Here is a 23,242-nt window from a genome sequence, read left to right on the forward strand (position 1 = left end):
GACTCGAGGTTTGGTTAGTGGGTTCCTCGGTGAACTGGCGCAACCTGCTCTGGGCGGTCGGTCATGAATCGGTCCAAACAACGACCGCCAGCGCACGAGGCAGCTGCTGGTCTTCTTCTTCTGCTGACAAACAGCACGTGCTGCCTCATGTTCATGTTAATTATAGACTAAGTTTTCCTTGTCATCAAGAAAAATAGCACGTAATCATAGTTAACTCTTTTTCACTGCGCTGAGGCATACTGAAAGCCAATAAAACAAATGCTTTTGTCGGAGGGCAATGTTACAGAGATGAACTGGACTAGTAGGCGGATGTTCATTCGCGTCGTTCTTCTCTCCCCTCCTTCAGGGTAGCTGTGCCCACCAGTGAAGAACTTTGCAGAACGCCAACAGTTACACGCGCGTTACCACTATGCTACGAGAAAAAAAAACAGCTATGAGAGAACCCAAGCTGTCGCCCGTGTTTAGTAGCGAAGGGACCCGCAGGAACCATGTCTGCCTGCACGGCATTTAACCGAAACATTTCACGACAGTTCCGGTCAGCGTACGTTCCAAAAGGTACCGATTGACCCACGGTCCTTTAACGCAGCTTTCGTCTGGCCCAGTTCCTATATCTTGCTTTGAAGTTGAATGGTTTGACATCTAAACACCTAAACACTTCGAAGTTTATAAGTACTAAGGTATATTGTGTTAGCGGAAATCGGAACGCCAATCTGGCAACAAGAGTGGGGGATGGTGCCCGCGATGGAGGTGGTCATGCACGTCGCGAACTCTTTATTTTTCTCTTATTTTGTCAATTAAATAGTTCCTTTCTTTGAAATCTGTGTGTCTGCGAAGAAGTTGCAGCAATTGTTTCGGCATATGAATATTCATTTGAAACTGCCTTGAGGGCTCCTCCATGGGGCGCCCGCTAACAGAAGGTTTGCATATCCTCCTTCGTTACAAGGAATAACAAGCTAATTTCGAGGACTGTAGCGGATCCCTCACTGGATTTTTGACTGCAGTTAAGATTGTCGTAATACTATCATTCCGTGAAGGATGGCGGCTTGGGCTAGTTGGTAGGTCATGACAATTGTTGTAGCGCGAAAGCAGGACAAAGACGAAAGGTACACGAAGACATATCTACAATTCTTGGCCAATCCCCCAGTGTGGGTATGAGCCATGAGTAGAGGCACATCATCATCATCATCATCAACGAGCGCTAGTCTTCGTGTACCTTTTCTCTTTGTCCTGCTTTTGCGCTATAACAGTTGTCACTATCATACAGACCATTTTCCTAAGAGCGACGCGTTTCCATAAATAACTGAGTTTTCTTACAGCCTACAGAGCACACTTTCTTTGCCTTATACGCTATCATTTCTACATTTATATAACCTCACTTTAAGCGGCAGCTTCGGGGTCAAATCGCCGCAGTGGGTAAGCGCCACTTACTGAGAAGCTGCGAGAAAAGCGCTGACGGCACTAGCTTCCACCCCGTGTGCATCATGGCGAAGGCTAAGAAATCCAGGTCCGGTGGAAAGTCGAAAAAGCACAAGCATGGAAGCAGAGGAAAGAAGGGCAAGTCCGGAAGCAGAGGTAAGAAGTCAAAGTCTGCAGGCAAAGGCAAAAAGGACAGGTCTGGACGCGAAGAAAAGGACGAGCTTGAGGACAAGGAAGACAAGACCGAAAGCAAAGGAAGCAAGCACAAGGCCGGCGGCAAAGGTAAGAAGAAAAAGCACGGAAGCAAAGGAAAGAAGGGCAAGTCCGGAAGCAAGGGTAGTAAGGGCAAGCACGGAAGCAAAGGAAAGAAGCACAAGCACGGAAGCAAAGGAAAGAAGCACAAGCATGGAAGTAAAGGGAAGAAGCACAAGCCTGGTAGTAAAGGGAAGAAGGGCAAACACGGAAGCAAAGGAAAAAAGGGCAAGTCCGGAGGCAAAGGAAAGAAGCACAAGTCCGGTGGCAAAGCGAAGAAAGGAAGCGGGGACGGATCACCTTTCGTTAAGAAGTCGGAAAAGTCGAGCACACCGGACAGCGCTACCGGTTCGGTCCTCGGTCGGGCAAGCGCCGCGTCCTCGGAGGGCCTTTTCAAGCCCCGGATTCGGAGGCCGTTCTCGCCATTGGTCTTACCCGCCGACCGACAGCTGACGACGGTGCGGCGACCGACTACCATATACATCTGGAACTGGTGAGTCTGCGACAATGATCGAGCGGTGGTGGTCGTGGGAAAACACGTAAATGGGTTTCTTTAACGAAGATCTTAATGGTTGAACTGCCCCGCCAAGCGCTGACGGGGGCATGAGAAGCGTGTTTTCTCCTCTACTCATAATCGTTTGTATGCTTCCACATTGCTAGCGAACACGCGCAAAGGACGACGTAGAAAGAAACGGGACAACCGCCTCTTTCTATGTCGTCCTTTGTGCGTGTTCTCTAGCAATATGGAAGCATACAATCAATACCAACTAGCCCAGCTTAATGCATCATAGTCGTTTCTTTTTCTATTTCGATTTTTTATCGCTCATTTATACAGACATATGTGGCGTGAGCCAGGCGATTCAGATTTTAACATTGTTTATTAGTGGCATGATCAATGAGTGACACTCTTGTATCTCTTCCAAGAACTTCCGGTCGAGAAATCATAGTTCCGGTTTTCCAAACTTTCAGAAAGTATTTTAAAGGGATACGGACACGAAAATTTTTATGGTCGTTTTCTTGCGTCAAATGAAAGGCCCAGCCAGGGGCGTAGCCAAGGGGGGGGGGGGGGGGGGTTGGGGGGTTTCAAACCCCCCTTCGAAATTTTTCAATTTTGCTTGCGAATATATACACGCACACATACAAACGCACGCATGAACATACATGAAGTATGGTTGAACCCCCCCTTCCCCCGAAAATTATTTTTGGCTACGCCCCTAGGCCCAGCCCTCAAGGGGCCTAGAATATGTACTGCTAAGCGGGAAGGAACCCCGGAAAAGTAATTACAGTATGTTTTTAAAAGCTAGTTTCGGTTGCTACTGTACCCTGACCTCACAACGAGGTATGAGCTTCTCGTCACGTGCGCGCGCAAGATATTGTGACGTTTCCGCGGCCGCTCCTCACCGTTGCTCCGTTGGTGACGCACAAGCGGCCATTATGAATGTTTTGGTGACGCACCAGCTGCCATTTTGAAATTTACGGTACCTGACGTCATCATAAGTAGACAGATTGCTGCGTGAAGTCACCAGCCAGAACTAGTACTGTAGCCTGACGTCAAGCTAGTGTTGATGTCGGTAGGTGCGCCATGAAAAAATTGACTTAAACGTCAAAATAAGATATCTCTGGTGCGATCTTGTACGCATTCCAAATAAGCACGGAGGCGTGGCGTTACATCCAGCCACACGCGATTGGTCAATGCAGGGCCGTGAAGTCTGTCGCGGTTCACATTGGCCATTCGCGTGCGGCTGGATGTAACGCGACGCCTCCGTACTTATTTGGAATGCGTACAAGATCGCACCACTCATCAGCATTTGTTGAGCTTCACTTGCTCAGAGCTGTCTGTGTATACAGGAGTTTCGTATGGCAGTGTAAATTCCCCTAGTAGCACGAATTGTTGACGCAATGTTGCCGCAACCTTGCGAATGTTGTTGAATGTTGCGCGACATTTCGCAACATTGTGACAATTTTGACAGATGTTGCTCAACATTCAACAACGTTCAGCAATGTTGCGCAAGCGATGTTGAGGTAATGTTGCATTTTTATGCTGCAGCAATGTTGTCAAATGTTTAGCAACCTTGGCCCATATCGGCTGAACTTTAGCCGCTGGAACTGCGGATATTTCCCGCAAGACCATTCTTATTTTCGTGGCGTGCACGAATTCAAAATATTTCTCAGATGCTTGGCTAGAATTACCATGCCATGGCTGCACTGCTCGCCGTACTGAGAGCACGCGCGTACACGTGCACAGCGCATCTTCCAATTAAATTTCGCTAATACCTCGTTTTAAATATCTGCTTGCATAGATTATCCTACTTACGCATTGATTCTCGCGCTGTGGTGCCTCAGGGGCAAGCGGCGTATGAAAGCGAGACCGAAACAAAAAGTGCAGCCTTTGCTGATCAGCGGCAGTCCTACGGCAACTGACATCAACGGCCGCGTGCAGAGAGGATTTTTTTTGTTGTTTTTCCGCGGACAGGTTGAGCGCGCTGTTTTCGCTCTTCGTGGCACTCAGCTGATGACTTCGCATACTGGCATATAAAAAGAACGGTAAGTTTTTGGTTTATGTATACAAATAACATCATTTATTTGTCCGGTTAGTGGTCACTCGCAGAATATTCCGTTGTTTGCTTTGCTCTATGCCACGGCGAAAAATGCAGTGGGTTACGTGCGCACTGAATGAAGTAGGCGGCAGACAAATGCGTCGAAGAATAGTTGAAGCCGTCCGTTCTGAGCTCGCTAGCTGTTTCGATTCAAGTGGCGACTGTCGTAGTGACGATCACTCGGCTATAGTGCCTAGAATATACTTATTCTATGTACTATAACTGGGCGAACGAGTAGGCAGAGCGAGGGGATAAAGTTCCGCTTTGCGACCCATGTGCTCGGTTCCCTCAGTCGCACGGCGCGGTCAGTTTAGCTTGCTCATCGGCCTCAGGCGAAAGTGATGTATACGTGGCTTTTCTTCGTCGGGCTTTGGATCAGGCGCTTCCACTTTGCCTAATGTTTAGTAATTTTGTAGCCACATCAGGTACATAATGCAGAGGTCGCCAGTTTGACTCTTAGCTTTGTACATTGAACATGTTGATAAATTCTGCTGGTGCTCATGCATGGCAATGCATTCATCTCTGATCAATGAATTAAACTAAATGGTGCTATGGTGCTTTATTGAGAACCACCAATAGGAAGTGGGGAACACGAGTTGCAGGATGTATTCATTTTGTTTTTTGTTTTCGTCAGGCCTTTAACACAATTTAGAGGTTGAGTCAAATTGGTGTCATAGATTTATAGACGAATTAGCAAGACGTTCTTTGAATATTGATAAGTGCTTCAATTGTTTTAATGAAGCATTTGCTTTGTTCTATCTATTCAGTGTGTACCCTTTTCTTTTTTTTTTCCTCTAGAGAGGCAATGGTGGCCCGAATTCAGCCTTCACCCCTCACCTTCATTGTTTCACATGTTTTCTTTCTATTGTGCATGTTTTTGAAAGTTAAGATAGCTTCAAAATGACAAGTGGCACTTATGTTTATTCATGCCATGTTGTAATATGTTAAAACACTTTATTGACGCGTGGCCACAAATTATGAACACCAGTCCTGCAGGATTATTGCTTATGTTATCCTGTGCCATATTTTCTCTAGGATATTTCAAAAGGTTGCACTAAAGTTTGTTCATAATGTTTTGTAAGATTATAGTGCCTAGTCAAGCCTGCCTTTGCAGTTTTCCTAACGTTAAGAACGCTTGATGAATCGTTGCACAGTTATCGGTACTAGTCTTGCAAGATTATTGCTCACATATTTGTCACATTTTGCCGAGTCAGAACAGTTACGATGTTTTCAAAATGCCAAGTTTCTTCACACTGTTGTGTAATGTTACTGTATGCAGTATTTCCTTTTTCTTGATATTGCTAGTTTTACTTTAAGACCAGCAAGCATTGGAGCCGTAATTTTGGTTTTGTATTCCTTTGTTTACCTTTTCAGTTGTGCAATGTGTCAATGTGATTTTGTTCATTGCAAGAATTCAGGGTCTTTAATTCATCAGCACGGGTGGTTTTTTTCATTGCAAATCTCGTACAGCTAGCCGCAATAGATCCCTCATCAAAGATTGTGATCGCCATTGGTGAATGGAAATGTTTCTGCTATATTGCTCTTCGGGACATGTACATTTATCTTGAACATTACGTAAGCATGGTTTTCGTAGACAAAATTGTAGCGTTAATTTGATTCTGGAACTTTGCTTATATGAAAACTGTGTCTTTTTTCTATGTGCAATAAATCTTTGTATTACTTTTTATGTTGTTCACTCTGAGTGATGAACTCATGTCTAGGAACTTCCATGCCACCAGGAAGCTGGCTGTCGTCACAGCTATCGTAGATTAACCTCCTGCTGCTCTTCTTCAAAGCTGTATAGCCGACAACATATTGCAAGCACCGAGATACATTCATTGCATAAGAAACATAAATAATTCTTCCCTCTGCACAGTGATACATATTAGGCTAGTATAAAGAGCTCTGTTTACACCTTTTGGAAAATATTACTACTTAGTAACCATTGATTGGCAACAAGTAGATCTGCATGTAACACAACTGTTCAAGTGAGGTTGGCTTCATGACCACTGATGTGAGGAATCATTACCATAACATCTTTCACCGTAACAATGTCATGTAAATTTAAAGTATTGTGATCTCTGCCATTGGTGGCTCCACTCTGTCATTTGGTGTTTCTATAGATATGACGGAATCGAGACGTCTATGGCAGAGAGACCAGAATGCATGAAAAAGGAGCCGTGAAAACCACACCATTGCCTTGATGTGAATGTGGCTCAGCGTTGCAAGTTAATCGAAGGTTTCTTATATGTTGTAGAAACTTTGAAGTAGCATCGCAACAACATTATTATAATAAGGCTGTATGTTGCAGTTAGGTTACTCAACGGTTGCCTAAATGCTGCAGGAACATCAAAGCGGCACGGCAAAAATGTTGCTGCATGTAGCAGTCAAGTTATTCAAAGGTTGCCGTAATGTTGTTGAAACATTGAAGCAGCATTGCAAGAATGTTACATCAATGTTGCTATATGTTGCACATAAGTTACACGAAGGTTGCTTAAATGTTGCTGGAACTTCCAAGCAGCGTTAAAAAACGTTGAGTCAACAATGATGCGCGTTGCAGTCAGGTTAAAAGCTGCCGAAATGTTGTACAAACTTCCAAGCAGCGTTGCTAGTATGTTTCTCCAACGTTGTGGCAACGATGCATTTAAATGTTGCGGGAATGGACATTAGCCACGTTTAGGCAATGTTGGAAGGTAACATTGCCGCAACGTTACGGCAACAAAGCGTGCTACTAAGGTCACCTGCGGGAAATGGTGTCAGTTCCTCTTTAAAAATAAAACTGGTACAAAATCGCAGGCTCTGGTACAAGTCGAGAGTTATATCGGATACATATGATATCGGAACATGAGTTTAAGATAAAGGCCAATTACCTGTCAGGGTAGTTAATGAAGATTAATTGAACGAGTTCGTTGATAGAGCAGACGGTTTTCTTGTGAACAGCTGGGATCGCTGCGGCACCTAGCGGAGCAGATCTCAACCGCGCGCTTTTTTCTACGCGGCCTCCGAGATCCGCTTCGGCAGTGCGACGTAACGCAATGCTAACCCAAGGAACACGCCGGGGCGCACGAAGGCCGAGGTGCGAGTGCCACTACCAAACACCAAAGCCAAGTATTAAGGTCGCCTCCAATTTTTACAGCGTGGGCTGCTGATTCAGGTTTCTGCCCATGTAAACAATAAAACAAAAAGCAAGACGGTAATGTGTATTGTAACATACTTTGTTCCGTCGTATGACACCAGGGGGCGCCCTCAAGGTATATATAATAAAGCCCCTTGATCTAGAAAGTAGCGACACTCTCCTCCGCGCGCGCGTTTTCCTCCTCAATTCTCCTCGGATTTCTCCCCTCCCCTGGCCGGCACGCTGAACCCTCCACAGGCTCGCCGCAGCCGCATTAAAATCACTGCGCGCGCTTGTTTAATCGGCCCCTTGAAGCGTCAAATGAGAACCTGTTTCTTAAGCAATAGTCATGACGAAAGTGGGCTTCCGATAGAACAAAGTGACAAATATATTTTTAAAGACGCTTCGGTATATGCAAATAAGCGCTTCGAAAAAAATGAGTATATCAACTGGCGGCTGAGCGGTTTACCTTCCCGTCGCCGCCTGGGCTGTCCTTAACACGGTGTATTAGCGCATATAATGTAACCAGCATAAAGTATAGGCGAGAATTTTTTTCATAATTGTGGTCTTGATGAGCTAAAAGAAGGCACCCAAGAAGGAATGTGGTGGTTTACTTAAATTGGGCCAAATGAGTGAGCCCGAAGCCTTTTTGTGTCAATGCCGCTGTCAGACACGCACGCACGCACACGATGCATGCACGCAGGCACACACACACGCCTATACACACGTGATAAAGACACGCACATACGTACACACACGGACATGCATACACACGCGATACAGACACGCACACACATAGATACACACGATCATACGCACGGGATACAGGCAGGCACGCTCATACACATGCAATATAGATACGCACATACATACACACGCGCGTACACACGTGTTATAGACACACGTGCGTGGACATGCGAACAGACACGCACGCACTTACATACACATGCGCATACACACGTGATATAGACACGCACGCACATACATACATATACACGCGCATATAGACGCGATACAGACACATACATACATACATACACACGCGATACAGACACGCACGCTCATACATACATACATACATACACACGCGATACAGACACACACGCTCATACATACATACACACGCGATATAGACGCGCACGCACATACACACGTGATACAGACACGCACGCACATACATACACACGCGATACAGACACGCACGCTCATACATACATACACACGCGATACAGACACGCACGCACATACATACACACGCGATACAGGCATGCAACCTACATACACACGCGATACAGGCACGCACGCTCTTACCTACATACACACGCGATACAGACACGCACGCTCATACATACATACACACGCGATACAGACACGCACGCACATACATACATACACACGCGATACAGACACGCACGCTCATACATACTACACACGCGATACAGACACGCACGTTCATACATACATACACACGCGATACAGACACGCACGCACATACATACATACATACACACGCGATGCAGACACGCACGCACATACATACACACGCAATGCAGACACGCACGCACATACATACACACCCTATGCAGACACGCACGCACACACATACACACGCGATGCAGACACGCACGCGCATAAATACACACGCGATACCGAGACGCAGGCACATACATACACACGCGATACAGACACACACGCACATACACAGCGATACAGAAACGCACGCGCATGCACAAGTGATACAGAGTATACAGACACGCACGCGCAGGCGCACGCATACACATACGTGCGTACACGCACAAACACCGCGAATACACAAACGCACGCACATGCACTCACACGTTAACACGTGCGCACACGCACATACAAACGCAGGCGCACATATGCGCACATACAAACACGCATAACCTGCACACAACCGTACACACACGCAGGAGGGTTGACGCCTGGAGGGTTCATGGCGGGCGTGAGCAGCTGAAAGCGCGCGAAGTTTGCTTGCGCTCGCTTCTCGTGACGTCAGGGTCACCTGACTGGGAGCTATCGCGCGTCGCAGCCATTCAGCGTTGCGGATGCGCCGGCTCCGCGAAAGAGAGGGTGAAAAAAGAGGAGGTTGACGGCGCGGCGAGGATGAGCCGGCGTGGATAAAGGAGCGTCGCTACTTTCCAACATCAAGGGGCTTTAATATATAACCAAGGAGGTTTGAATAAAACTTGCTGGAGTGGAGGCCGCCTATACTTACCAATAAGCCGCAGTGAAGATGGCCGCGCGGCGGCCATCTTGCCATAGGTAAGAAACGGGAGCCAAAGCGCGCCCACCGCGCTGATCGCGTCTCTTCGCCGTGGTTTGTAAAGGTTAGGGCGAGCATTAAGGGATAAGTTGTCAAGAATAAGAAGCTAAATGGCCGATAAGAATGCAGTCAGTTTTATTCCGATTCTTTTGGCGTTTTCCTTGCAAGCATGCACACCGATGAAGGGTCTGTATAATTGGTTTTTAAAAATAATCGTCCTCGTAAGAGCACACCTCACTTCTCGGTACTCATTTTCCTGTTTATTTCATTCGTCATGTGATGGAGTCTTCCGCATATATGGAGTTCGGCCACTTTCTTTGAACGGAATATAAATGTGGGTATCCAAATCTCCACACTCAAGGGTATGCTCATCGAGAAGGATATGCTCATCAAGGCTTAAAAGCCATTTATTTTCTCAATGCAAGCTCATAACCTCCAAAACCTATAGTTCTGAGTTTGCATGGACGTGCTCAAATATGGACATTCTTGCAGTCGACACTATTTCAATAGATATATAGCTTTTCGATACTATTTCGTTGGATCGGCTCTTTCTTTTCCTGTCAATGAATCAATTAAAACGCCCAAGTGGCATCCTATGTCGTAAGTTTAAGCCAACGAGCATGTATACATGCAGTCTGTCATCATGCATTCCAGTCCCAAAGTCCACATATCTAACCACTTAGTCGCCCACAATCCCAACATGTTTCCTCATTTGTCATCAACAATCAAAGTACAGTAGAGTTCTTGTGCTGCATGGGGCTAACTTTTTCGAGACAGTGACTCATCTGTGAAGGCAGCATTTCCTTTGATGGAATTCTGTATACCGTTCTCTATAGTGCGCTCAATTAAACTTCGAATGTACATACTCATAAGCTGATGGAGAAAAGAAGTGCAGCGTTAACGCAAACGCCCGCAGATCGGATGGATACATGCCTTTCTTGTCTTTTCGTGCTCTGGGGAGGGGTTGCTGTACGTATGGGGGAAGACCGCAGCGAACACCCCTCTGCCCTACTGAGACATGAGCTTTTGATCCTTGATCTCGTTTATTATCGCTTGAGGATCGAACCTCCCTCTCTATGGTCAGCCTGCAATTTTTCTGCTGCAGAATTTTCATGTTGAACTGTTTATCTCTCCTTAGGAAACATGAAGTGTTTCTTCGTAATGCTGCCGTGTAGGTGATGCAATTGCCACATCTTCAACAACTTTTTTTCAATTTGAACACATAACGGCCGGAGTACCCGGGGCCTCGGTTAGGTCGCTTTATTTGCAGCTGGAACGAACATTGCACAGTTTAGAACTACTGGTTTTACTCGCTGCACTGCATAAAGCAATAAAAATAACAAAAGAAAAGGCACGAATGTAATAAAAAACAGGTCCGGGTATTGCACAAATGACGCCATTTAACCTCGTAGTTGCGAGCTACCCTTTTATAACACAACAGGGCAACAGATAACGAAATCTAGGGAGTCGCCTATATATATCATTTCAACGAATAGCAAACGGTGCGTCCTTTTCCTATTTACGCTCCGCACCAGTGGTATCAAGAAGCACAAGAATGTATATCACAAGGTTTTGCAAGTGTTTTACAAATGCGTCAAGCACAGTCGGACAACTACCTGGTCGCAGCCTAGTCCGGTCGAATTAATTCGGCGAGAAGTGACTCTAATATATGTGATCGCCGTTTTTTGGCTTCCAGACTTCCCGTCAAACCGCCTGCCCCGATGTGCTTCGATCTTTAGCTCCTTAAGAAACCCATTACGAAAAAATAATACCCGTCAGATGTGAAATTAGAGACAGATTGCGAGCTGTCAGCATGCGTTCCAGCATATAGAGAAGTTTTTATCAAGCTTGAATTGTTCTGCTTATAACTGAAACTTCACCCCAGAGTAGCTTTTCGCTCGATTTATATAGCCGTACGCAACGCACGATGTACCCAACAACGTCCGGACGCCACCACACCAGAGAACATCTGGAACATCTATGCGGCCGCTGCAGCATGCGTTGCGGAAGGCGCGCCTTCTGCCTATGGCAATATGGCGGCGCGCGGCTTCAGCTGAGAGGCGCCTCCTCCACTCCAGCAAACTTTATTTTAACCTCCTTGTATATAACCACCATCGCTACAGCCGAGGGTAAGTTTAAGTTGGGCGTGGTGACCTGGAGGCTTGCTGACGTCATGCCGGCGGTGAGCACGCGAAGGGGCTACTACGAGACACCGTGGCGAAATGTTCCATCTTGGAACACTGGTAGCAAACCTTGCCGCGCGCTGGGCAGTTATGAGTAGGAGCATGCCGATAGCCACAGTTGGGGCAGCCAATTGAAGGATGAGGTGGCCGGTTGTGATGCTGGCGCTTCGACGAAGGTGCAGTGAGTTGTGGAAGTTGTCTGGAACTTGTGTGTGTGTGTTGTTCCTTTCGGAGCCACCGCCGGTGCTCGGTGCCTTCCTTGGAAAACACTACAGGCGCCTCAATACCCTTGCTGACAAAAGTGTGCGCCATCATGGTCACATTAAAGGATATGTCTCCTTTTTCGGGGTTTTGAGCTTGGTGCGCCTGCTTTGTCGAGGAACATGTCGAGCGATTCTCACGGATTTGTGTCCATTTATCTGAATATGCGTCGACACCTGCCAGTTTTATCAAGTATTGCGCCGTACTTTCAAGCGCTCACGAATAAGTGTTGGTAAGCAGCACCACACGAACTTGCGCACTCTACGCCTTGTTGGCTGACGTGCGCATTGTTTGTAGGTGTGCCTTTGTAGGCTTCCTAGATAAAATTGCGGTTACTATCTTTGCTAAAATGGCTGCTTGGACGAGTTACTATCTTTACTCTAAAGGCTATGCAGTAGCCCTGTTCAAACGTGGGTGGCCATTGCCAATTGGTCACCGAGAAGCTTGACGCGTTTCGATTTCACCACGTATACGCATGGGGGCCGCCAGCTCGACGCGCGTCAGCGTTTGACGGCTTACATGACGCCACATGATGACGTTATCACATGACATTGTGACTTGGTCAAAGGTGGGGCGAACGCAGAGGCAGTGCAAACCAGGTGATGTGCAGAAAGCTGGCAATGCTTCCGATTCTGGAGGCATTGCAAAACCGCGTTAGGTGCAGCAGGCTTTCGGAGGTGGGCGGAGGAGGATCAAGACACTGACTTTGAATAAAAAGAAGCAGAAGATGGCTTTCGCCTTCTAGTCGTCTTAGACGAATGCATGGGTGTCCCTGTGAGGTTTTCTTTGAAGTATCGCTCATTGATACTATGCTCTAGTATCGGCTTTTACGCTGTTGGTTCCAACCAAAATGGCATCAGGAACGACGACAAAAATCCTTTTGAATCGCCCGTTATCATTTCCACCAGCTCGAGCGAGAGTACAGGAGCTCTAGGAAAATGAAAGAGCCAAATAAGCATACAAAAATGCTCCGCTCTATATGACAACACCGCGGTATTTTTGCCCGAGTCTTTCTTTTTTTCATTGGATAGAGTGAAGACCTGTGTACCCATTACGGAAGGAACCTAATGAAACGAACATTGGCGTACGCAGGGTCCCTCATCAGGGGGGGGGGGGAGTTCCTCGTAGCGCCCCCCTCCCTGCTGTATGGGGCAGACTTTGCGCCCCCCCTCTTAGGTGACTAGGGGAGGCAGCCCCCCCCTCCTGCAACACCCCCCCCCCCCCCCGTGCGCACGCCTATGCAAACCAACAGAGAGGGAAGCTAAGAAATGTATACGGGATATCATTCGCAGCTTTTGAACTGTAGCATAGTAATTATGAGATAAATGGAAAGGAATTAAAGAGGAATCAACTTGCCGCAGGGAAGGGATCGAACCTACAACCTCCGGATGACAGACGCGTCATCCGGAGGTTGTAGGGCCGTACATTCGGCAAGATGATTTTTCATCCTCTTTGATTCCTTTCCATTTTGTGTCGTAATTACTATGCTACAGTTAAAAAGCTGCGAATAATGTCCCGTATACATTTCTTAGCCTCACTGTCTGTTGGTTTAATTAGGTTGTACCTAACAAAGAAACGAGCCCTCGATCAATCCAATCTTTTTGGTTCATTACGGAACGAAATCACGTAACTCATTTCGATCGACTGTGCGCAGGGACAACGTCTGGTTCTTTCCCATGGGTGTGGTCGCCATGTCCCTGGTCGTCCTCGGCATGGTCCTCATGTCGCTAAACGTGCAGGAGGCCGACGAACTTCAGGCCGAGGACGCGATGAATGCCACCGACGCCAGGAACGTGACCACTGCCGCCGGTGTCGTCACCCAGAGTCGTCCGTCCAGGATCGACGTTTTCGGTGCCACGTCACACGAGACGTTCAAGATACGCCGAAAGAAAGCGCATGCGCGAATTCCAAGTTCGAAAACAGATATTATGGATGATGACGACACAACGACGCAGGCTTGGGTCGACGCTCCCATAAAGGGCTCGCAAGGAACGAGTCGATCGATATCGCCATCTCTGATTCAAGTGACGACATCGAAAGGCGTTGACACCGATGCGTGGGCACAAAACTTGACTGCCGTAAATGATGACGAAGTGTGATGTCACAGATCCCACTGTGACGGAGTTCGCGGAAACAAGTCTTGCTGGAGCGCGGGGGTTGATCCCTGTCGTCGCTTAGCTATAAGTGACTATACGCAATTATTACACTCCCGTCAAGAGTTGAACTTAGAGTAGATTTCTGCGGTAACAACACTTACGATTTGGACGCAGTAAACGTATTGTTACTGTAATAACAACATTATGCATGCAGTTACTTATTCATCGGTAATCAACGGTTTATCGATTCTTTACTGTTTAAGCTTTTTGTACTTTCACGAGCAATGATGACCCGCAAGTGTCTCGCACAGAAACAAAAAATCAGCAAAAAAAGAAAAGAATCTAAAAGCATGAAGTACGCAATGTACTGAAACATGCGGGAAACCTCCGATGATCATTCATTAACTTTTATTGCTGGTATTACACATGCTATAGGCGATGCGCAAAGCGCCGACGACGCCATCTGCCGCCACGCCTCGGAAGCGCTCGCGGGGCCCGGCGAGCAGTGTTCCCGCGAGCGTCTATACGCGAGTGCACGGATGGATGTGTTTTTCATCGTGATTTAACGATTCTGGCGGGCCTCAGCGATGTCGAAAAATAACTGCTGCGTTGTCGGCTGCTCAAACACACACAAAAAATCGCCAGGAACGCACATCTACAGGTTTCCGGTGCTATTTCATGAGCGAAAGCGACGGCGGCGGTGGATTGCGGCTGTACGACGTAGAAGCTAAGCAATCGCGCTTTGTTTACGGCAGTGTTAGAACGATTACCGTGTTTTTATTTCTTCTTTTTTTGTCGCTACGCTTTCAGCGAACGCTACTACGTTTACACTTGGTCGCCTCGCCTGCACTGTAGACACTACAATTCACATGAGGTTGTTATTACTGATAAGACGCGATACCTTGGCTCTCTTGAAAAACGAATGGCGCGAAGCGCAATGCGAGAGAATGTAGGGCAGGTGACGGCTCCTTTAAAAAAGCGCCGTGGAATCACACGTGTGCTGTATGAAATCGGCTGCATTCTACCTATTGATGGCACTGGAATGCGATCATCGGTGCAGAATGTTCGCTGTGCGCTTCTGCACCGATGATGACAAGCTTATCGTTTATTTTTTCACAAGTTTATCGTGCTGGTTTCAAAGTTTTACCAACGCTGACCCTTCACGTGGCCGACCCTGTGAAATCTATACGCCGGTGTGACAGCGTGGCACGTAAACGAAGCTACTGTGTCGAGAAAAAACATTGGTTCACGCGTCAACGCATGCAGGCGTTAGTGATCGGGACGTTATAAAGAAAGCGGTGTACTTACGATGAGCTCCACTTCGTAGGAGAAGCTTGTTGTCGATTGTCTGTGACAAACACTTGTCGCGTATGGGGACATTGTCGTCCCACACAGCTGTGACATCGGACACATGTCCACTATTATAAAGTGCGGCTCCTTTGCGCACACTGTTGCCGCAAAAGTAATTATCTGGGACGCGCACAACCGGCGAATCGCACGCGCGCAAATGAGGCGTCTGTATACGCGACCCGCGAGCGGTTCCAACGGCCGCCGCTACGCGGCTTTCAGTGGCGCCCCTATAGGCGCTGCGCATCGCGGATACCATAACAAATACACGAGGCTTCGCAGCCGTAGTTGCTTAAGTTTCGTTGCTGAGGCAACCAACTCTTACTTCGCCGTAGATGCGCTCTTATAATGGATCAAGGCTCGGCAAGTCGTAGACGCCTTCGCATTTCCAGGCGCACAACATGACGTGAGTCGTTGAGTGCCGCACCTATCTGAGCCCGCTGGAAACTGCGAGCTTGAAGAATTTGTTTTACATAGTGACGAAGACATGTTCGCAGGGGGCCCCCGCATTGGAGCAGCCATTGGTTATCTTACTGGGGCCATTGGTTACTGCATTTGCAGTTGTGTATACAGAGGAACCGCGGCTAAGTGCTTTACTAAGTTTATATCAAACGCAGTTGTACACACAGCAAAATAATTTCACGAGAGGCGACCAACATGCGCGTTTGCCGCGTGCAGTGCGATTCGTGCGTGTTACCATAGTCCTTCAATACCTTTTTGGGACTATGGTGTTACTTTCATCATTCGCGATTTATTTAACAAAAGAAACGAGTGCAATGTATACGAGAGGTTTTGCCGATCCAAGTCTTTGAGTGGATTGTTGATTCTAATGGTGCAGCGGAGGCAGGCATGAATTACAACGCCAGAGATTCTGAGGATTTTAGCGAATGAACGACCACTCTGTAGTTAGACATAGATGTTTAAAAGTGCCTTGTAATAATTTCAAGTGAAGTGTATGAGCATCCGTGTGCTGCTCGCAGAAGAATAAAGGTTAGAAATTCGATAAAGAATCGGTGCCCCCTCCCCCTTATCTCATCCCCTCTAGTGCTCACAAAATGCATACATAGCTATAGAGTTGTAGATCTATCGATGTCTCCTCAAACGCGAAATGTGACTGCCAGCGTCAACACGAGTGATGCAGAAATCGCCTGACAACATCACCGTGTGACGCCATCATGGCTTTGGAGATTGCCAAAATTTGTGACGTCATCACATGACATCGTGCTTGGTCAAAGGGGGGCCGATCACGGAGGCACTGCAAAATCACCTGAGGTACAAAACGCTTCCAATTCCTCCGATCCCGGAGGCACTGAAAGACCACGTTGGGTGCGGTAAGGTCTGGCGAGGGACAATACTATACACTGAATATACCTAAGAGCTAATGTTATTGGTTGACGCCAAAACAAAAGGGCTGGCGTTCAAGCGCGGCCGTGTCGAATCAAACGTCTCAGCGAATTGGCATTCATTAGCTTTGTTGAAAAGGCCAGGGGGTTCAAAATACCCAAAACCTGAAAATATTTTCTCGCTTTTTATATTTGATTTCTCTGCATATCTTTATTAGGTCTACCTTTTGATCTCATAGTTTTGCTTTTTCTTATTATTTCGTTCAGCAGTGTTTTACTCAACAAGGTGGCCAAGAGAGTCAGGATAGTTAGTACTGCATATATTTACGTTTAGCTGAAAGGAACGGCTGAAGACACCACAACACAAAGGCGCTGCATCCTCGTGTTTTCTGTCATCCTACGTCGATTCTTTGTCCTGATCCTCAATATAGGCACCCAACAAGTACCATTTCATAGCGACATTCCAGGTTCCAGAACATTCTAGCAACAATCCTTGTTCGAAGATTTTTAATCATTTCAAGTCACCATCATCCTGTGAGTTACTGCCTCGTTTGGCTTTATCTCAAACGTTGTTTGTCCATTTACTAGTCATCAGCCCCGGTTGCACTTACCATTCAAGAAAATAAATACCATCATTTACGAAACCAATAAGCACTTCTGTTTTTCATCTGTTTCACATACAAAAGAAAATAACAGGGTCCTATATGAGTACAGACTTTGTTTCAGCATTTTGAAACCGCACTTAAATAATCTCGATTAATCGGCGAAAACACCCTAATTGATAGCGATTAATCGAATAATGGCTAAATCGGCGAACGGTCAATTGTTAATCGATTTAAAAGATTAATCAACCATCCCGAAGTTGTCACCGGCCTGATACACGTCATCGGCACTCGTGTTTCGTGTGTTTCTCCATGATTTTACCGCAATTGCGTTAAAAGAGCTCTTTTGGTAGAAATTCAGCTTCGATTTTGGGCGTCGTTGGCGGTGAGCGAAAAATCAGCGTTGTCCGTGACCAAAAAATCGAGAAAGATGCCAATGAAATAAATAATAAAAAACTTCGGTTCGAGTGAGAATCGAACCCAGGCCGTCTGCGTGGCAAGCAGGTGTTCTACCACAGAGCGACGCTATCGCTTGAAACTGCCTCGAAAGACAAAAAGATGGTTGGTTGATCCCTCCGTCATAGGAATCGGTATAACACGAAAGTGAAACGTGTCACAGAAGTAGTTTATTGTTTATAGTGCATTGGTATGTGAGAGCTTGTACAATGTCTACTGTTTGGCAGATATAGCGCCGCTTGATGTGGACGCATCTCACTCACGTTGACGCCTACTAGCACACCTTCGTACCGACGACAAACGCCCACAATCATATCTAACCCTCGCGGTAGGTGAAGTTCTTAACATATACGTGGACTCCGATATACGGTGAATCCCGCGCAAAGTTGGCGTCAACAAGCACATAATAAACACTAATGCTCGATATGCACTCCTTCAAAGCGTCGTGAAATGCGAAGAGAAACGCTACGCGCGTCTTGTCTTCCCTCTATAGCCTGGCCGTTACTTCTCAGAGGGCGAGCAGGGAACGCGGTGCGACAGCCAGGCGAGCGTCGCAGAGCAATTTGTCGATATGGATGGAAGCTATGAGCCAGGCTTGCACTAAAACTGCCACCTCACGGTGTGTGACGAAATTAAACTTGTAATGGAAACGCGCCGAATGGGACGGTCGTTGCAACGGCGCATTTTTTTTTTCTAGCCTGGTGGCACAGATGTCACCGCCCCGTTATAAAGGGGACGCTCATAGCATCCATCCAACCAAGGTCACTGTGAGAGGCAAGTGTTAATCATAAAAGGCGCGTTCATGTTGGCTCCGTAACGTGTTTGGCGGTAGCTCAGTGGGCTAAACGCCCGCCAGCCATCGTCGCGGACCGAGAGGTCATGGGTTCGATTCCCGTCAACGGAACTTTTTCTTATAGATTTTTTTCTTTGCCATCTGATGGCATTCATTTTGCTGACGTACTTCCGTGACGGAAATACGTCATGAATGTCTTGGTGGACCCCGGCATAAAACACTTTCGTGTTAAAAAAATTCATCGACGATTACGATACTGCCTAATGCGAATTCTGAGCGCAGCTTCGTGTTGGACCAACGACAACTGTGTTTGAAGTTTTGGCTATCCGCAGTTGTAGCACTGTAGCAATGTAACATTCGTTACATATTGCCTCAGAAAGTGCCAGCGCTCGTGTGCTACGCACACCACACTGTGCATTGCAGGCAGGCCCGTAACTAGGGGGGGGTTGAGGGGGTTCTGACCCCCCCCGAAATTTTTTTGATGCTTTAACTTTTCGGGTGATACTAAAATATTCACGCGCCTTCACAGCGACCACCAGCTGCCAAAGTTACACTGCAACTTTCCTGGCATTGCTTCCCTCTTCTTCCTTTCTTCAAACCTACCCTTTTACCAGAACACCTCAGCGCTCCCTCCCCCGCACGCGCACCTGCCCTATTTGTACAGCTTTGCACTTCACCCTCGCGTTCCTTCGAGTATTTCACCCCGTAGCAGCTCCTTTATTGATTCCAGATGCTTTCCTTGTGCATTGCCGCTGGAGAAGTTATCCGTCTGTGCGGACCGCACGTGTAGGCTTTGGGTTCCTACGAAAAGCGCGTCTCCTTCTGTGAAGGTAAACAGTTCGACAGCAACGGCAACACCAACACGACGTGCGCAAATTTGCCAGGGAACGAAACCCCTAAGCGGAAAAACTCAGCGGCGCATTCCGAGGACGCAGGCTGCAGGGTAAGCTTTTCTCAAACTGTAGTCCTCGCCACCGAAACGAATCATCGAAGATGACATCTACTGAAAGACTGGCATATCCGAGCAACTTCGAACAACCTTAACCACACGCAAGGAAATCTACCTCTTCTGTACACAGAAGGTATATGCGCCTCCCTACAAAGCGCACAAAGCGAGGATACAGCCGGCACACAGTCCGGCACCAGCGGTCAACTTTCACAGAAGAGAAAGAACGCCGCCAAGCTGGGCTGCGCGCGGGAGTACAGAGGCTGACGTCACAGCCTACAAAGTGCATTTTTGGGGGGTCACGGCTATTTAATTAGCGCAGCCCAGAGAGAATTATGCAGGCGCCCAGGGAGCCGTCTGTGAAAAGGTGACTTTTTCACAGGAACGGAGCAACACCTCCTTTCTGGACTGTACCACGGGAGTGCAAATGTCTCGGCAGTGCATTCTTGGGGGTTCACGTATATTAAGGGGAGTATGCAGTGCCCATGGAGTCTTCTGTGAAAAGGTCTTTAAGTAGCGTTAATCCAGTTTGCTGCAGCGGGAGTACAATAATGGGCCTGCATGCACACCAGCTGTAGCGGCGTTCAGAAAACACATGCGCCACGCGGGAGCCGGCGCGTTCATCACACTTCTACATTCTAGCCACTGTAAAGTGGATAAGAGAGGAAGAAAACATCGCCCGCCGTTCACGCCAGGCAGTCGAAGCAGTCGCAAACGTCTTTTTGGAGCCACTGGCCACTTCTGTGTGCGTGCACAGGATTGCGGCAGCAAAATGAAAAGACACTCTGCAACAACGAAGCAAAGGAGTCTTGCGTCTTACTTCAAGAAAGTTCGAACCGATGAAGCGGACGGAGTATCCCTTAAGTGGTTGTGGCTCCGTATCGGCTGGCCACCTAAACTTAGCCATTCGTCTAGTTGTGACGCGAAATTAACGTCTGTAACGTAGGCATCGCTACTTGAATCTCGAGTAAGCTCAACCTGCCCGAGATCGGCTTCAAGCACTAGCCTCCCGGAAACACCAGCGCTGCAACACCGCCGACATCGCAGTTGTGCCAGAACTCTCTCTGACTTCTCGCATCCGATCGTCGTGGACTCAACGCTGCCGGTCATCACAGGTATCCCTTCACCTGTTTATACCTTCAGACTTTCTCATCTGTAGTTTTATTGTTGGTTAGTTTTGTGTAGTTTGTAATACTTCTCTCTTGTAAGCTGATTTATTGATTTCATATGTATTTTGTTAGTTGGTATTAAGTGTTGTACTAGATTCCTCTGCAATATTCCTAGATTCCTCTGCAGTGCTGCAATATCACTAGAGTTTTGTTTTTCCCCACACACGTCTCTGATCTCTTCACTGTCTCTGCTTACGTACGGAACGACCTAACCTGCTGCCATTCCCGTCGCCGACTTCGCGCTGGCGACGCTAGAGTGGCAGCTTGTAACACATACAGACCGTTTTTGTACCGCGGTTACATTGTGTTACTTCATCAGGAGCCGTTGGTCGCGGTGTCCCCGGCTTTGGTGGTGCTATTGTCCAAACTTATTTCTTGCTTTAACCAGAATTTGAGGTTGACATACCAATTTCTTTATTTGGGTACAAATAATTGAAAAGTACCATCGAATTATTACAAGTAAGCGATGTACTTGTTTTATTCACGAAAATAAGCCAGTATAAATCTTAAAAAATGGCAGCCGTTCTACACGCAAACCCCCCCCCCCCCCCCCCCCGAAAAAAATTCCTGGGTACGGCCCTGATTGCAGGCGTCGCAAACCAAGCGAAATGCCAACCCCGTTAGGAGACGCGACAGCCGCAGTGCCCGTGCCAGCCCTGCATTCGCACGAGCTCCGACCAAGGGGCCACCGTGACGGAGGAAGAAAGTGAGGTTAGAGGCCAGTGGTCGTGATATCCACAGATTCCGCGTTCGCTCTTTTTTTCTTACTCGTTCGCTCTATCGGTTACACCGACGCCAGCCAACAACGCCGACGCCACTCAACGCAGGAACGGGCGCCTAAGAGCTGCGACTTAAAACTTGCGCCATCATTTCTTTTTCAGGTTCATAGAGGTACCTTTCCTCTGGAATGTGCAGAGAGTTTAGACGGTTTAGAAGCATGCGAAAAATCGGTGACCATTCGTTCTCAGTTAAACATGTGAGATCTTTTGTAAATGTGGATAGTATTTTGGCGCGAACGTCGCCTTGATTATCTGCTTCAGATTTCTCGAAATAAACTTCGGTGCTCGATTACAAAAGTAGTCTCATGGCTTATGTAAATGAAATAATGCAGTCGCACTTTAGATGGCTACACCAAAGAAATGTCTGACGAAAGTTGTTCCACAGCTGTGTCTGAAGCAGAACAACCCTACTCCGCAATGCGAGTAGCATCGGCTCCAACGACAATACCTTCTTCACGCGCGCAGGAAGTAGTGGCTGTTAATGTGCTGGAGTACTAGGCACTACACTAAAAGAATGATGATTGAGCAGCTGGCTCGGAGATAATCGGGTAAACCGTGTATGCTCCGTACAAGTCCTCTACTGTCATATAAAGACGTCACACGTTGTTATAGTAGCGATTGTGGTCAGGTTGTTGTCTAACCACAAGCAGTCGCAGACCTTGCAGCTGTGACCGAACGTGTGGTCGAGGAAATCGAGCTTGAAGCGTGCGTTGGAGCCGCCAACTTCAGGTAGCGACCGCTTTCGGCGCTTGGCCACTGCCTCCCGCGCCCGTACCTCTTCGAGGTGCTCTTGCCGCCGCTTCCGCTTCGCGGGCTTGTATCTCGGGGTCCGCACGACGCTGAAGTCTCTCTGCGGCCTCGCGAGCTCTCACCGCAGGGTCTTGGCGGCGAGCCCGCATGCTACTGCCTCGCGAGCCCTCCGCTCCGCCGCCTTGTCTTCGTTCATGTTATTAGTATCGAAGCGCACTGCCGAAATGGAGCGAGCGCCGCATGCTACAATTGTCAATGTGTATACGGTTTTGCCTGCGTTAATGTCATCATCAAGGCACTCGAAGAACGAGAGGAATAAGACTTCTCTATCACGCGAGCTGCGCCTGCAGCGGTCGCCTCTGGAAGTAAGGTTATGCGTACGGCGAGGGACTTTGCCCCAGCTTAAGAACCTGGCGAGCCAGCTCTTAAAAGAAAAAAAAAATGTATATGAATGTCTTGTAGTGGGAGGAGTATCTTTAACGCATGTAATATTGCGTGGGAGAAGCGTAGAGTCACGCCAGGCGTCAAAACATGTGAAGTGCGCAACGAGGGGGTATTTTAAAGGCCCACCCATTACAAAGCGCTCAGACACATTTAATAATCCTCATCAGCAAAAGCATCAGCAAAGTGAGCAGTTGCGTAGGTTCGCGTGTTGCCTCCCGGACGCGTGGGCCCTTCGCTGATTCGCAGGAGGAGGAATTATGGCGTGGAGGGCACTGCGAAACTGTACTTGCAGTAGGCGTTCTAGGATAGTTTGAAACGGCCAATGTTACGCGCACAGGCGTTCGTTTTCTTGCGGAACGGTTGAGGCATGCACCGAGAACCGAAGCAGGGCTACCGATTGAGAAAGCGA

At 47.6% G+C, this 23,242-nt stretch overlaps 1 protein-coding gene across 1 annotated transcript; it reads left to right on the forward strand.

Moving 5' to 3' along the window:
* Nucleotides 1–1,481: 1,481 nt before the first annotated feature.
* LOC125760242 (collagen alpha-1(II) chain-like) lies at nucleotides 1,482–14,207 on the forward strand. Its single transcript, XM_049420072.1, has 2 exons — nucleotides 1,482–2,161; nucleotides 13,763–14,207. Exons 1-2 carry the CDS (start codon nucleotides 1,482–1,484, stop codon nucleotides 14,205–14,207), a joined length of 1,125 nt encoding a protein of 374 aa, XP_049276029.1.
* Nucleotides 14,208–23,242: the final 9,035 nt, after the last annotated feature.

This window comes from Rhipicephalus sanguineus, chromosome 10 (assembly GCF_013339695.2).
Source record: "Rhipicephalus sanguineus isolate Rsan-2018 chromosome 10, BIME_Rsan_1.4, whole genome shotgun sequence".
Taxonomy (NCBI): Eukaryota; Metazoa; Arthropoda; class Arachnida; order Ixodida; family Ixodidae; genus Rhipicephalus; species Rhipicephalus sanguineus.